This window comes from Myxocyprinus asiaticus, chromosome 1 (genome assembly GCF_019703515.2).
Source record: "Myxocyprinus asiaticus isolate MX2 ecotype Aquarium Trade chromosome 1, UBuf_Myxa_2, whole genome shotgun sequence".
Taxonomy (NCBI): domain Eukaryota; kingdom Metazoa; phylum Chordata; class Actinopteri; order Cypriniformes; family Catostomidae; genus Myxocyprinus; species Myxocyprinus asiaticus.
Window position 1 is genome coordinate 55294122 of NC_059344.1, and position 16830 is coordinate 55310951.

The window sequence follows — 16830 nt, forward strand, 5'->3', positions numbered from 1 at the left end:
CCTCCTCCTCCTCCTATGTTTGTTTACTACCTGTGTTTTTACAGAACAATGTTGGACAGGTGGATGAGAGCTTGTCTGAAATACATTATTTTCGAAGCAGGGTGCAACTACAAACAGCTCTGCATTTATTTGTGCATTAATTTAGAAACTAAATTTTAAACAGAAACCTAATGCCCTGTGTGTATTTGTGGATTGTATTAAGCACTTTCAATGCAGTGTATCAGATTCGGTAGCCATGTTTCATTTTTTTTTATTAAGAAATTTTCATTTTTTTACATCAAGGAAAATGTATGAATTTCATAAGGTCCACTGTCTAGATCCTGTGGTACACTACAAAACTGTACTCCTCATCTGGGAAGAAAAAAAAATAGATGTGTTTAGAACATTAAAATCATTATACAAATGCAGTAATGAGACGCAGATCGAGAAGACTGGTGTAATTATAGCTACATATGTCTGAAACTGAAGTATTACTGATATTAACCTAACTGTACAAATCTGCTTTTTACTTTATAAGGTATTGTTAATCACTGTAAAAATTACAGAAGAGCACATGATGACATGAAGTTCACCAATAGTGGCTCTTCCAGGAGCAATGACCAATGAACATGTAGAGACAGTACTCAGTGTCACTCACACAAACACTAAACACCGTCAGGGTAACACATATGAAATTTAGATAATGAAATTTAGATAATGCAGTAAACATTAACTAAACTACATCAACACCCCAATGTACATAACTGATATTAAAAATAAGAAGAAACATAACTATTCCCATAAAATATAATTAAATATGATGGGTCATGCAGGGAATTGTGGGAACACCCGATTATTGTTTTTTACTGTAATTTTAACAATAATTTACTGTAAAATGTACATGTACTCTCTTGTTAAAAATAATGTACATTTTTACCATTAATTATACAGGAAAAATTTTACATCTAAAAAATATAATTTTTACAACATTTTATTGTAAAAACTACTGTATTGTCTTTTAAAATATATATAAAAAAATACATACTGTATATTTTACAGTTAATATTCGTTAATCAATTAACGTTTTATTTCTGTAGCATTTTTACAGTCTTTTACTGTTAAAATTACAGACATTTATTACAGTGTATCAGTAAATTTACTTCTGCATTCCAACTCATAATCAAAGCTTTACTGTCAAATGTGCTTTTCTTTGTGACAAAAAATGCAATATCAATATTGTTAACTGCATTTGTTCAAATTTTCTATTATTGTTTATTATTGATTCAATTATTTGAAATGTTAACAGGAAAATGGGTGGGCCCAATTGGCTGGATTATTTCCAGGACAGAGGTTTTTGTCCCAGTTCAGCCCTGCTTCAGCGTTAATAGATAATTTATGCCAAAAGATCAAAGATTTTTTTTATAAAAAAATCCCAAAGTTTATCTAATAAGACCTGGAACAAACAGCTGAAAGTACCTGGAGTTGAAGTGAATTTTGGGTGGGTGTATTTATTCGTGGGTCCATCCAGACTGTCAAATCCTGAAATGTTTGTATTAATGTGGATCACTGAAGGTGGTCAAAATATGAAAAATTACATCATCTATGGCAGTTCATTATATTGAAAACAACTGGAATATACAGTTAAATGTAAAGGAGATTTGGGGATGGTTATAAAAGGTAACATCTGGGTTACTGGTATAACCCCTGTTCCCTGATGGAGGGAACGAGACGTTGTGTTGATGTAGTGACACTAGGGGTTCGATCTTGAGAGCCCCAATCACCTTTGCTTAAAATAGAAGAGGCCAATGAGGCCCTGGACATACGGGTATAAAAGATGGCGTGCATCACTCATTCATATTTATGCCGAGGAGCCGATAGAGAGTCCTGGCCATGTCAGCGGCCGATTCAGCGCCGCGGCAGGAGAGACACAACATCTCGTTCCCTCCATCAGGGAACAGGGGTTACACCAGTAACCCAGACGTTCCCTGTCTGTCACTCACTCGACATTTGTGTCGATGTAGTGACGCTAGGGGTTCCTATAGGAAACGCCACAGGCGCTGAACTGTGTCACAAGGTATGGAAGAGTGGACACGGGCAAGCTGCGTGCCTCGCAGCGAGCACTCGACCACGTTGTACGATTCCGACAGCAGAAGCCCACCCTCCGATTCTGCGACCGATAACTCATCCTCGTCACGAGCCCCGAACGAGACATTAAATCCGCCCTGAGGCAGACTGCCTGCATCGCTCGACAGCTCTCCCGGGTAGAACGAGCGTGCTGGGGGATAGGAGGTCTGCGGGGGCTGAGCCACCATGTCCACATCCAGATCGCCCGCGGTGCTCACCGACCCGGCCGCCTGAGTTTCAGCGCAGGACGGACTGGGTTGGGAAGCAGCCATGGTGGCTCCTTGTTTCACGAAGGAGGAAGTGAGCCGTGACCGCAACGTTCTCATGGGCATGTTCTCGCAATGAGAACATGACCCCTCCACGAAAGCTGCCTCGGCGTGCTGGCGCCCCAAGCACTCAAGACAGATTTCATGGCTATCCGGAGGGGAGAGATAATGGCCACATCCAGTAGCACAAAGGTGAAAGGCCATCTTTAAAAAGACAGCAATCGTTTGTGCGAGCTCTTTTAGAAGAAAATATACTCTTTAGAATATACTCTTTTAGCACCTGCAGACTCGGCCACCGAAGCACCCAAGAGAAGCACAACACTCGACTGTGTGAGGTTGACCTCTCATATGCGCTGTAAATCCAGCAGCATAAGCGTTGGTGACAGGGACGAACACACATGCGTTCTGCTCCGAAGAAGAAATCTGAATGAGTGATCCACGATATCTCCTTTTATACCCGTATGTCCGGGGTGGAGAATGGCATGTAAATTCCACTTGCCAATTCTCATTGGCCTTTTTTATTTTAAGCAAAGGTGATTGGGGCTCTCAAAATCAAACCCCTAGTGTCACTACATCGACACAATGTCGAGTGAGTGACAGACAGGAAACAGATGGTTACTCAATATACATTTTTGCAAACTGACTTGAAACTGACAGTTTCCTGATGAAACATTAGAGGCACTACAACAACTGTGTGGTTTAATCATTGTCACACAAATCACAAGTACAATTGCTGATTTTGATTTTATAAAAACGTATTTTTCACTCTATTACTTACCCCCTGCTATGTTATGATATCAAAATACTTTAATGCATTATTTGAAAAACAAAACATTTTAACACTTGTATTACAGACCCATCTACGATTATACACTTATTCCATTGTCTTTAACTTGCTTGGTAGTTCAACTGATAGAGTGTTAGACTTGAGGATCGATGATGGTTTGAATCCAGCTAAAGCTGCACGAAAATGAAAGTGGCATAGAAGCAACACAAATGATGTGGCTGCTTCAGTTAATGTGTGTTTTCTTTTTTTATTTTGAATTTGCATTTTAAAATACTATTGGTTAGGATTAGATGCTGGTTAGTGTAATTATGTCTGTTTTGTTAAACTCTCATTTATCTTTTCGGACACTATTGTTTAGGTTTAGGGTAAAGTTTTAGGTTAGGGAGGTATGTTTTACTTATTAAAACCTCCATCTAAAATTCACCTTAAAAACCTTGTCTGACTACAACCTCTTTTTGTTCAGACGTTTCACTTGAAAACTGCAGCCAAACGTGTAATGAAGCATATCTGCCCTGTAAATGCACACAAGAATTGATACGCAGAAAGTCATCTGACAAAACCAAGCATCTGACCGCACCTCGCGGACACCTTTTCCCCACTGTTTACCGAGCTGAGGGCTGTTACAGAGAAAGGTGTGATATTTTAATGGCACCTATTTCAGTTATATTTGACTGGTAATAAGGATGTTTTCTGCATGTCATCTTGTAAAAAATTGAGAGCTCTTGGACCAAAAATCTCGTATTTGTGGTTAGACAAATGAGTTACAATGATCCCTAGTCTCCCTCATCTGGTGTTGAGGTTAATGCTGGATACGTGTATTTAGACTGAGTACTTCTGGGTTCATCCATCCTGGTCATTTCTAGATTGGAGTGTAGTGGTGCAGAAGAACATTTTAAAAGTAAAATCATTACTTCACATTCACCGCTTCATAAACAACTCTGAAAGATTGAAAAAGATGATTACATAACCTTTCTGAATGTCTATTCAAACTATTTATTGCATTGTGATGTCTTTTGCAATGTAAATTATATACACAACTCTATGATTTTAGATGATAAGTACATCTAAATTTGTTCAGATTATTTAAAAGAGTTTGATTAAATGTGTTTGACATAAATGCTCTGTGCTTTTCATGGTATATCTGGTTTAAAATCACAAATCTGAAAATGACGTACATTTGTAGACAGATGTAACTCACTTGTTGAATAATATGAAAAAAATTTTTTCCCAGAAATGTAACATTTAGGAGCATTAAAAGCACACAAACTGATTTACAATTTTTACTCTGTACTTGACGGTTTTTACTGTGGCATTCAGCCAAATATTATCCTATAGTGTTTTTTGTGTTATGATGTTTTGTAAATTATTCACAAATACTTTTGTATGGATGGATGATTTTGTGAAAGCATAGAGAAGTGGAGGGGTTCTGCTACCCTTGCCTAGAGTGGGCAATATTATTAATCACTGGATAGTTGGGAAAAATATTACATGACCTCTTATTAGGTTTTCAAATGTAAGCACTTTAAGTTGTATGTGTACTTTACAACCATTTGTGCTATATTTATGGAAAACAAGCCAGATGAGAAAACAATGCTGCTTATATGACAAGCCTGCATTATGCTAATACATTGGTAATACATGGTAAAACATGCATCTAATTAGTCATTACAGTGAACTTACAGATCTTTGACCTTCTGCAACTTCCTTCTCAAACTTATAAAAGTCTATTTACGACACAATTCAGCAGGATGTAGCTCAGACTCAGAATAATGTGTGTGAGCATTTTTCGTTTCGTCATATTGACAGGCATTACATTATAGTTTTTCTCAGTTGATTTAATACATTTTTCCTAACTATAGTCAATGCTCTCAAAACAATTCACACAGCCAAACTAAACATACTCCTAATTTTTCTGAACAATTCACTGCATAATGCAGCACTGTATTTTTTTCTGATAATGCATTTATTTAAAGTAAATACTAACATCAAAGCTATATACTTGTTCTCTACTGAATTAATAACGTATTCAGCAATAGACACACAATTATACTATTGAAATAATATATCTGTCAAAAATATCCACGCTAAAGCCATTTTTTCCCCCCATGTGTTTTCTTGAAATGTCTCTAAATTTAAACATTCACCAAGTCTTTCCTTTCTGTCCGGCTCAAAAATGTCATCCACATCACACAATATCTTCCGCATTGTTTGTTTGTTCTGGGTTTTCACATTTGACCGCTTTTGTAAATAAATGATAGTTTTGCACAATATACAATTTTGTGCATTTAATTTGCTGTGTGCATTGCTGACACAACAGATATCAGCATTTGACAACCTGATGTGTAAATCTGGAGAATACGGCTTTCATTATATTGCCTTTGTCAGCTGTTTGTTTTTTTTGGTTTTTGTTTTTTTTGTTTTTTTTTTTGTAGTGTTTCGAGAAAATTATGAAAATCAATAATAAAAAAATAGGACAATTAATCATTGTTCATATGACTGTGTAAGCTAATTGTTTTGAGAATATTGAGAATATCTTAGTTTGGTAAAACATCCTTTTCCATAAAACTAGTTAATAGATTCTCACCTTTCCTTTTGATACATGCCAGTATCAAGAGTACGAGGGCCACAAACACAACTCCACAGGAGACTGCCACGATAACACCAACAGAATCTAGAAAAGCATTCAGACATTTTGTTTTTTTGAGAGTTTAATTTTTGATTAATTTTCAATTAGAATACACACAATCAAGACAGAATGACACCTTTAAATATCACTTTTTAACACATTCTGTAAACATTTTGCTGTAGTGGGAGAATATTTCGAAGATTTAATGAGACCTCAGCCCATTTAACGTCAGTCCTATGATTACATTTGCAAAAGAGCAAAAACAAACTGTACATGGGATTTACAAAACCTTTAAAACTGTCAGAGAGAAGATTTCAAGAATACTGATGATTCAACTAGATGATACATGACAAACAATTTTCCTTTTATCAAGAAAAGACTTTAACTAGCAGAGTCAATGTAAAAGAAAACTGCAATATTTTAATTAACCTGGTGTTGTTGTCATAGTTCAACATACTGTATATGCCTGTGCTTTTTTGTCTGATATTTGTGGACCATAAAATCTAATTAGACCTGGAACAAACAGTCAAATGTACCTGTTGAGGTGAATTGTGGGTGGGTGTTAGATTGAGTGCTCTTGGATTCTTTGACAGTGCTACTTTGTGAACTCACTGTAGTTATGGGGGTCACTAGAAGAAGACAAAAGAAGAATAGTGACACCATAATTTTTTCACTGCTAAATGGACAGCCAAAGGAAAAAATCATAAGCCATGTGACTATCCATAAAACATGTCATTATGCTAATATTCATTCATTTAGAGTGACAATGTCTCTCTGATTTTCTATAATTTCTCTTCTAAATTTACACCAACAAATGATTTACCACACAGTAAATGGAAAATGTGGTATGCATTTAACTCTATATACTGTAGGCTGGTGCCTATGTGCTATTTTGCCTAATATTTATACACCATAACAGTAAAAAGCCCAAGAAAACAGTCTTCTAATCTAATTAGAATTGGAACAAACAGTCAAATGTACCTGTTGAGGTGAATTTTGGGTGGGTGTTAGATTGAGTGCTCTTGGATTCTTTGGCAGTGCTTCTTTGTGAAATCACTGTAGTTATGGGGGTCACTAGAAGACAAAAGAAGAATGACACCATTTTTGCACTGCTAAATGGACAGCCAAATGAAAAACATCATAAGCCACGTGACTATCCATAAAACATGTCATTATGCTAATATTCATTCATTTAGAGCGACAATGTCTCTTTCTAAAATGTATCTTCCAAATTTACACCAACAAATGATTTACCACACAGTAAACGGAAAATGTGGTATGCATTTAACTCTATATACTGTAGGCTGATGTGATGCCTATGTTCTGTTTTGTCTAATACTTGTACACCATAACAGCAAAAAGCCCAAAATCTTCTCTCTAATTAGAACTGCACAAACAGCCATATGTACCTGTTGAGGTGAATTGTGGGTGTAGGCAATAAAACTAACTAATGCGACCTGCCTGATCTAACGCAATGCTCGATTTTTGTCCTTTACAGATGTCTGTTTAGTTTACTTTTATAAATAAGATCTCTAAGCAGATGAGACTTCAGTTAAAAAATAAACAGATTAAAATATGTATTAGGTAGGACCTGCTGAGTGTTGAGCATTAAATGAGATATTCATTTATTAATTAATAAAAAGATAAATTACATAAGCACCTAAACCCCATTGACTAGGAACTAAAAACTACTGCTTACCACTTCTTATTAATGCTTAGTTTTATTAAACACAACAAGGTAAAAAAATATATAAGTTTGCAGTAAAAATGTCAAAGGCTATAGACATTTTATATAGAATATTTTTATGAATACATAACCTGACTTCAAATTGTTGCATATTTATAGCAGTATGAAGTAACATTTTTCAGTAAATATTACATTTTATGAATTATGTGGAACATATGAACACTCACCTGATGCTGTTACTGTCAGATACACAGTTGTATTCTCATTACAGTTGTAAATTCCAGAGTCTGAGAGAGAAACACTCTTTATGTGTAGTGATAAATCACTCAATACACGATAACGGTTGTGCGGATCATCAATGTATTTCTTTATCTCTTCATTTTGAACACTGAGAATAGTCCTTCTTTGTCCATCTCTGTCTTTAGTCCATACCACTTTCCCCTCATGTTTACAGTAGAGGGATGCATTATCTCCCTCAGTGACACTCTGACTGTATATTTCTGTCAAAACAAAGAAGCAGAACTGAAATGCTGCAGATTCACAGCAGTGTAATTCTGCTATATAAATGTGAAACGTTTTTCTTGCTGTGTTTATACACTATAATATACTGTACACTTCTGTGTCCTGACATTAATGACAAAGAGAAAACTCAGTCTTTCATCCTTTTACACAAACTGTTGTTCTCTTATTGATCTGCATGTTAAGAAATATTAGTGTTTTAGTAAACAACTCTGTATGTATTATCATAATAATATGAAATCATTAATATATGATATAATGAATATTATAAACATATGCATTATGAATATAGACCTATGTTCCTTTCTGTACAATAACGTTTCAGACCTGATTGTTCTCCATTAAACAAACACGTGAAGGGCTGGATAAGCAAAAGAGTCTCATTTGTGTTTATCCATTTAGTTTTTCACAATTGCTAAGACACATTTCTTGAAACCTTCACCCATTTTCTCACAACTTTGAACACAAAACCAAATCTTCAAACTACATTCACAAAACCCCTGACTCTTCTGGCAAAATCAAACAATCGCCTCAAAACCGTTTCATCTGTGCTCAAAATCAAACAATGCTTTCAGATCATACACACAGCCAGTGAATATATAAACACTACAGAGCATTCATAAGACACTACATCACAAAATGGACTGTACTACTTTAAGTTGTGATTACTTTCTTCTAACAGTAATTGCAAAATGTGCTTACTATATACAATAAACTTTTTTTCTGTAACTATATGCCCTGGATGCTGTGTTCTCCATTTTCTGATGTAGTGTCTAATGAATGCTCTGTAGTGTTTATATATTCACTGGCTGTGTGTATGATCTGAAAGCATTGTTTGATTTTGAGCACAGATGAATGTAGTTTGTGAATGTAGTTTGAAGATTTGATTTTGTGTTTAAAGTTGTGAGAAAATGATTGAAGTTTTCAAGAAATGTGTCTTAGCAATTGTTAAAAAATGTTAAACATAAATAAGTGTTTTCAGTTCAATCTTTACGTGAATTTAGTCTCTAGACATGTCAGGATAGTAATACTCACCACTCTGAGTTGTGTGTGTGTTTCTGTAGAGCAAGAGACACATTAAGACAAGGTGCTTCATTACTCCTGACAGTGTGAGAATGAGACAAGCCTCTGGTCACAGTTTTAAAGGGGCTCTCTGAAGGAGAACTCACCTAGGAAGTTAAGATTCTACCTTCTGATTCTACAATAAATCTTTATTAATTTTGTTTTGTGCATCATAGGGATTGATTAGAAACCTACCTGCAATGTTCTCATTTAAAAATGTGTATGTTTGTTTGTGTATGTGTGTATGTTTGTGTGTTAGTGTGGTGTGTGTGTGTGTGTATGTGCATGCATGCGTGCTTGCGTGTGTGTGTACATGTGTGTATTTTGTGTCCGTGTCTAAATATGTTTGTTCCTAATTCTTAAGTGAACATCCCTTTTCTGCAGACATCCATGAGACCACAAGATGAGTAATGGCAGATTGTGCATGTCTATGTTGTTCAGAGAAAGATAAAATGTCACGCAGTGTGTGTGTGTTACACATGTATAGTAAAACATTTGGAAATACATCAGAAAACAATCCCCACAAGGAAAACATCTTAATACACATACAAAGTAATGTCTAAATGAAAATGTTAAAATGTTGAAAAGTTTCTGTGATGTGTTAGGGTTAGTGGTAGAAAATATCATTAACCCTAAGTATAAAACATGGTAAGTCCCCACCATGGAAAGAAGTTTTTGCTTTGTTTTTCAGTAAAATATCTATACAATCACAATGTCTATATCTATACATAACAATAGCTAAACATCCATTCATCAAAATTGTGTAGCCTATAATGTAGTATTGTGAAGCAGTTTTGTTTTTCTTACCCCTTTCTTTTTTTTTTTTTTAAGGATGTATAGATCTTTTTATTGGAAAACAAGACAAAAATAGGCCTGATTAAGAAAATTATTTTTGCAGTGCAGGAGATGAGATCATAACTGTGTTGCTTGCAGACAAATTTGTAAGTTGTAGAATAAAGCTGATGTTAAAACTGCAGTCTCTTTTTCTCTGTTTTATTTTAAAAGGTAGACGAAGTACAGTCAAAATCAGTGTGCACAATTGCATTAGCATCCTCTCTCTTCATAGGAAATTTGAAGGACATATTTTAAGAGCAAATCTGTTTTGGGGATTAAGTTTGAAATTTTCTTATCTTTCCATGTGAATAAACCATTATTCCTGTCTGACCATGAAAGGCTTTCTGTAATTAATGATTTGTCTACTTAAAATTAACATATTTTTGGGACATGCTAGGATGCAAGGTCAAAAATCAGGCAGACAATGCAAGGTGGTCATCGGGGGACTGATACACTATTACACTTTGTTACAACTGTATCCATTGCATTAGAAACATGGTAGCAAATAGTCCTTCTAACGTTGTGTTAGCATTAAGTCAGTCAGAAAGCTTAGAAAATAAAATAAATAGACATTACACAGTGGGGTGGATGGATGGATGGATGTGCATGAGTTTGGTTTGATGTGTGTTCATGTCTTCATTGCCTCGTATCAGGGTTAAAAAAGAAAGAAGAGTTTTAGCTGTCAGAATTTATACATATGCAAGCAAATTGGAAAACAAGCATATTGGAAAACAATCGGAGTATAAAATGAAATCCCTTGACATTTGTGCTTTTTTCAGTTGATTACACTGTATTCAGCACAAACTGGGCTACAATAATATGTAAAGAACATGTACATGTTTGTATTTTTGAGAACATAACATTTATGCATGGTTTTTGAAAAAACTAAAATTGTAAGTCACTGAAATAAGGCCATATCACATACTAAACATTTGTTCACAAGACTTTTGAGAACTGGATCTTGTAGCCTAGAGTTTTTGCTACAAAAATGATGTGAAACCATCCTGATCACTCATTCATACAAAACAATATAGTCATTTAACTTTTGTAAGACACTTTTAGTGTTAGAAAGGCCATATCCGAGGAGGCGTGGATGATCATGAATATTGAAGTGATTCACAACTGAGGAGACAAAGACCCCTCCCCTGAGAGAGGATGAATGTGAGGAGACTTAATGATTGAATGTATTTTTTGTAGCTTATTCACAAAATCAAGTTTAAGTTAATAGAAGTAATCTGACTATACATTTTCTTTACATAAAGACTTTACTTAAAAACTTTAGACCTACACTACCATTTAAAAGTTTTTAGATCTGTAAGATTTTTTAATGTTTTTAAAAGAAGTCTCTTCTGCTCACCAAGGCTGCATTTATTTGATCCAAAATACAGCAAAAACAGTGATACTGTGAAATATTTTTACAATTTAAAATAACTTTTCTATTTGAATATATGTCAGGTGTATTTTGTTGATTCATGTCTTTTATTTTGAAAAAAAAAAAATTTGTTCCCTAGTCATGTGATGTCTTGTTTTCCATCCATGTTCATGTGTCATGTTTTCATTGGTTTATTGTTTAATTATCTTGTTATCAGTTCTGTTTGTTCATTGGTTTATGTTCTCCCAAGTCTTGTATTTAAGCCCTCATGTTTTCATTGTCTGGTTGTCAAGTATTGAATGTGAATGTTTATAGTCAATTCATAGTCAAGTTCATGTTTAGTTTAGTTCACGTGTAGTTAGGGTTTTGGATTTCACGTACTTTGTAAATAAACCGCACTTGGGTTCTCTACACTTCGTCTTCGTCATTGCCAGCAGCCAACAACGTTACAATATATTGTAAAATGCTATTTATTCCTGTGATCAAAGCTGAATTTTCAGCATCATTACTGCAGTCTTCAATGTCACATGATCCTTCAGAAATCATTCTAATATGCTGATTTTCTAATATGGGCATATTTACAGCACATTTTACACATTTACACCCGAACAGATATTTGCAAGCACAAGCTTCGTTGATGATGAGGCAGCATAAAAAAAAAAGTTTATATAATCTAAACATTCATATTATTTTTATATCATATTACATATATTTATATCATACAGCATACAATTTAAATACCTGCTTTAGCTGAAACATTTAAATGTAACTAAATCTTGCCTATTAGGACATATTTCAAATTTCAATACTCTGAATCCTGGCTGGCAATTCTGGAAATAGTCCAACTAGTAAAATATGTACATGTTTATATAAAATAGCATATCAACTAATATGTAAGTAAAACTAAAAGACTTACTCATCTGGAATTGTATCCTCGGCTGGATCGAGTCGCTCTTCAAAATACAAACATTCATTGTCGGAGTCCCGCTCTTCTTCTGAGGAAAATTTGAACACTTCGTCACTATCCAGGACCATCTGTAGAGCTTCCTCACCTGTGTAGCATGCCATCTTTCAAACGCTCAGAAAGTGAATGAATCTGATGATGAACTTGATGTTTTTTAAGGCATTTTTGGGGGGCGTTTACCATTTGCATTGATCACCTCAGCACGTTACCATATGAATACCGTGCTCTGCTGATGGGTGTGATCACATTAGGGATAATTAGCTGAGCCAGGAGAAACTGCACATCGCTTTGTTTCATACAGATTACATTGCAGGAGAATATTAGTTTTGAATTGTTTTATTTAAAAGTAGATATTTTAAGCTTTCTTTAGACATATGTTTCATGTTTGTCTAATAAGTATTTGTGGTGTTTCAGTTCATTTTTGTGACGCGTTGCAGAAAGATGCTCGCGGAGACAGAGACAGCTGAAAGCGCACCCTGTTTATTTTCTTTATTTTACAAAAGCACAAGGTTTTGTTATTGTGAGTGTACACAAATAAAAGTAGACATATGGTCTCTACTGATGACTTACACTTATCTGTATGCCCAAAAATGACAGAGTATTTTAAGTTGTTTCCCCTGTTATGAGGAAAAAATCCAGCAGTTCGCGCCGGCGCGTCCGTCGACCCCAGAGGGTTCATCTTTCTCATGAATCATATCTCTATTACATAATACATAGTGTACATTCTGTGCTTTAAGAGGTTGAGATCTGTATTGTGACCCACTTGTCACAATATCATGTTATCATTGTGCTACTTTTGTATCTTCTTACATGGAAATGAATTCATATGATGCTTTCGGGTGTGGGATCACATGTTATAGCTTATATGCAACCAATTAAAAGTAAAAACCATAAAATGCATCTTCATATAAATTTAGGACACTTTCACCATTTTGACAATGATAAAAAAAATTTAACCTTAAATATGTACAAAAATATATTTACCACATATAATTTCCCTAGCATATTTGAGGTCTGAACATATGTCAGTGGTCCTAAAAGTGGCTACAAGGGTCTGTGCATAATATACAATAAATAGAAACAGACAGCTAAGATACAATTGTTAACATTTCCAACCACATGAGACCGGAACTCTGAGGGTTTCACATTATAAAATGATAAACAGACATTTCTAATTGGCTTGTTTAACTTCCACATGCTAACAAGACAATGAAACAGGCAGTATGCACAAAGACTCACATGTCCAACAACAGGTAAATGAAGATCAGAAGTGCAGATCACAGCAGAGTGGCCTAGCCACATGGATGAGAACAATGTTTTGTGGTGGCAAGTGTGACTTGTAAAATATCTTAAAAATACACTTTCACATACAATGTTTCTGTAACAATTTAGAAAAAGGACATATGGTCCATGTGATGAGTTTTATTAATAAATATAATATACAGTATAACAATTCAGTCTAACAATCCAGCACTACCCAGAGATCACTTGTTTTCACACACACACAACACACAAAACTTAGATCATCATAATAATATCAGAATAGCAGCACCAGTTCTATGGTTTTAGACAGAACATTATATGAAATGAAACTCAACCAACTTTCTTGTTTTTAGGGAGTGTGGACCAGAGCTGATAAAGACTCAGGTATTTGTTTGAATTACTATCTGTTTTGTTTGGTTTGATGTTTGATATGGTGGACACATAATTCTTTGCTTTCATAAACTGCAAAGATAATGAAAAGACAAAAGCATGATCTAATTGATTCTTTGAAAATAAATGGAAGAATTAGTGTTAGGAGATGACCAACTATAAACAAGAAAATGTGATCAGCTGCAGATAAAAATGTGATTTGAGGACATCCTTCTGACTGATGTTGCAAATGAAAGACTAAAAAGGTTAAACAAGCACAGTAAACACCTTGGCAGTAGCAGAAGGTAATAACATGGAACAGTGGTGAACCTTCCCAGGAGCGGCCGGCCGACCAAAATTACCCCAAGAGCGCAGCGACGACTCATCCAAGAGGTCACAAAGACCCCACAACAACATCCAAAGAACTGCAGGCCTCACTTGCCTCAGTTAAGGTCAGTGTTCATGACTCCATAAGAAAGAGATGGGGCAAAAATGGCCTGCATGGCAGAGTTCCAAGACGAAAACCACTGCTGAGCAAAAAGAACATTAAAGGCTCGTCTCATTTTTGCCAGAAAACATCTTGATGATCCCCAAGACTTTTGGGAAAATACTCTGTGGACTGACGAGACAAAAGTTGAACTTTTTGGAAGGTGTGTGTCCCATTACATCTGGCGTAAAAGTAACACCGCATTTCAGAAAAAGAACATCATACCAACAGTAAAATATGGTGGTGGTGGTAGTGTGATGGTCTGGGGCTGTTTTGCTGCTTCAGGACCTGGAAGACTTGCTGTGATAAAATGGAACCATGAATTCTGCTGTCTACCAAAAAATCCTGAAGGAGAATGTCCGGCTATCTGTTCGTGACCTCAAGCTGAAGTGAACTTGGGTTCTGCAGCAGGACAATGATCCAAAACACACCAGCAAGTCCACCTCTGAATGGCTGAAGAAAAACAAAATGAAGGCTTGAGTGGCCTAGTCAAAGTCCTGACCTGAATCCTATTGAGATGCTGTGGCATGACCTTAAAAAGGCAGTTCATGCTCAAACCCTCCAATGTGGCTGAATTACAACAATTCTGCAAAGATGAGTGGGCCAAAATTCCTCCACAGCGCTGTAAAAGACTCATTGCAAGTTATCGCAAACGCTTGATTGCAGTTGTTTCTGCTAAGGGTGGCCCAACCAGTTATTAGGTTTAGGGGGCAATCACTTTTTCACACAGGGCCATGTAGGTTTGGATTTTGTTTTCCCTTAATGACAACTTTCATTTAAAAATGCATTTTGTGTTTACTTATCTTTGACTAATATTTAAACTTGTTAGACAGCAATTGTATGCAAGAAAAGCTGATGACCTGTTTGTAGTATTGACACTTCATACTGTCTAATGCAGAAGAACACTATTCTTCCTGTGCTGGCCAATTTCCTTTCTGAGAAAAAAGTATATAGAATGTGGGTTTTAAAAAAAACCCCAGCACAGTAAAGTTAAAGAAAGGTGATGAGTTCCTGTTGCTTCATTCTCTTTTGCTAATCTGAGACCAGTTTTGTTTTTCACATCACAAAAATAATAATAGTTGCTATTGGAAGCTAGCAAGCTACAGCAAGAAAAATTTTAAACAGTTTCAGGAATTACTATAAGAATTCAGAAGTTGCATATTGGAAAATTATGTTAATGTAAACAGAGGTTTAAGTACAGACAGAGAGTATTTATTAGAGACAGGCCACTTCTATTCAAATGAATGGGAGAATGTAGAGCTTCTTGGTTGGGCGTTCTAAGTGCCAACGGTCAACAGATGAATAGAAAGGAAGTTCCAACATACAGATAAAAGAGCCAATCACCTTTTAGATACAGACATCGCATGTCAATCAACTCAAGAACGCAGATGCGCTTGTTATACAAGCCGGAAAAAATTGCGTTTTTAACGTAATACGAGGTAATGAAGCACAATTTACTCCACCTTTGACCAGCCCCAACCAGTAGGTGGCTGAATGTGAAAGTTCAAGTCACTTCAGCACCTGAGTGTGGAAGTGAAATTGGAGATTTACAGTTAAAAAAGGAAGAAGGACTTTTGATCTATTTCTCACTCACACTCATATCACTTCAGAAGAAATGGATTTAACCACTGGAGTCTTATCGATTATTTTAAACTGCCTTTTGGGCCTTCAAAGTTCTGGTCACCGTTCATTTGCATTGCGAGGACCAACGGAGCAGATATATTATAAGAATCTTCATTTGTGTTCTGCAGAAGAAAGTCATACACATCTGTGATGCAATGAGGGTGAGTAAATAAGAGAATTTCCATTTTGGCGTGAACTATCCCTTTAAGCACTTTGAGTGTAGTGTCAGAAAAGTACTGTACAAGTGTAACGTTCATTCAACGATCATTCATTACCGGTGTGCTTCAGGTCATTGTCTTGTTTCATCACCCAACCTCTCTTATGCTTGGGGTCATGGACTGCTGCTCTGACATTCTACTCTAAAATGTCTTGATACACTTTTTAATAATTTGATCCCTCAATGATTGCAAGGCATCCAGGCCCTGAGGCAGCAAAGCAGTCCCAAACCATTATGCTCCCCAGAGGTGGGTAGAGTAGCCAAAAACTGTACTCAAAAGTACAATTACTTTAAAAAACAATAATTACTCAAGTAGATGAAAAGGTACTAACATAAATAATTACTTGATTAAGAGTAAGAAAGTATCCAATTAAAAGAGTACTCAAGTAGTGAGTAACTTGTTACTTTCACAAATGACATAATGGACGTTAACTCCCCTATATTCCATTACTTAATAGACATTAAACATGTCTTTCAGAATTATTATTAAATGGAAATTCTGTCATCATTCACCATCATGTTGTTCCAAACCCATATTACTTTCTTTCTTCCATGCAACACAATAAGGAGATTTTAGACAGAATGTTAGCCTTGGTCACCATTTAATTTCAGTGAATGTGTTTTTTCTCCATATTTTGAAAGTGACTGGTG

At 35.6% G+C, this 16830-nt stretch overlaps 1 protein-coding gene across 12 annotated transcripts in view; it reads right to left on the bottom strand.

The window, feature by feature from the left end:
• Window positions 1-230: 230 nt before the first annotated feature.
• The window catches only part of LOC127446536 (mucin-3A-like), a 28782-nt gene continuing 12182 nt past the window's right edge, over window positions 231-16830 (bottom strand). For 7 of the 12 annotated variants that reach the window (XM_051707633.1, XM_051707614.1, XM_051707588.1 and 4 more), the window contains 5 exons: window positions 6764-6856; window positions 6319-6411; window positions 5741-5827; window positions 1456-1545; window positions 231-351 (listed from right to left, as the gene is read on the bottom strand). In XM_051707633.1, coding sequence (XP_051563593.1) covers window positions 314-351; window positions 1456-1545; window positions 5741-5827; window positions 6319-6411; window positions 6764-6856 — 401 coding nt within the window. In that variant the 3' untranslated portion in view covers window positions 231-313. The remainder of the gene's footprint in view (window positions 352-1455; window positions 1546-5740; window positions 5828-6318; window positions 6412-6763; window positions 6857-16830) is intronic. The other 5 variants (XM_051707541.1, XM_051707605.1, XM_051707567.1 and 2 more) reach the window with 5 other exon arrangements.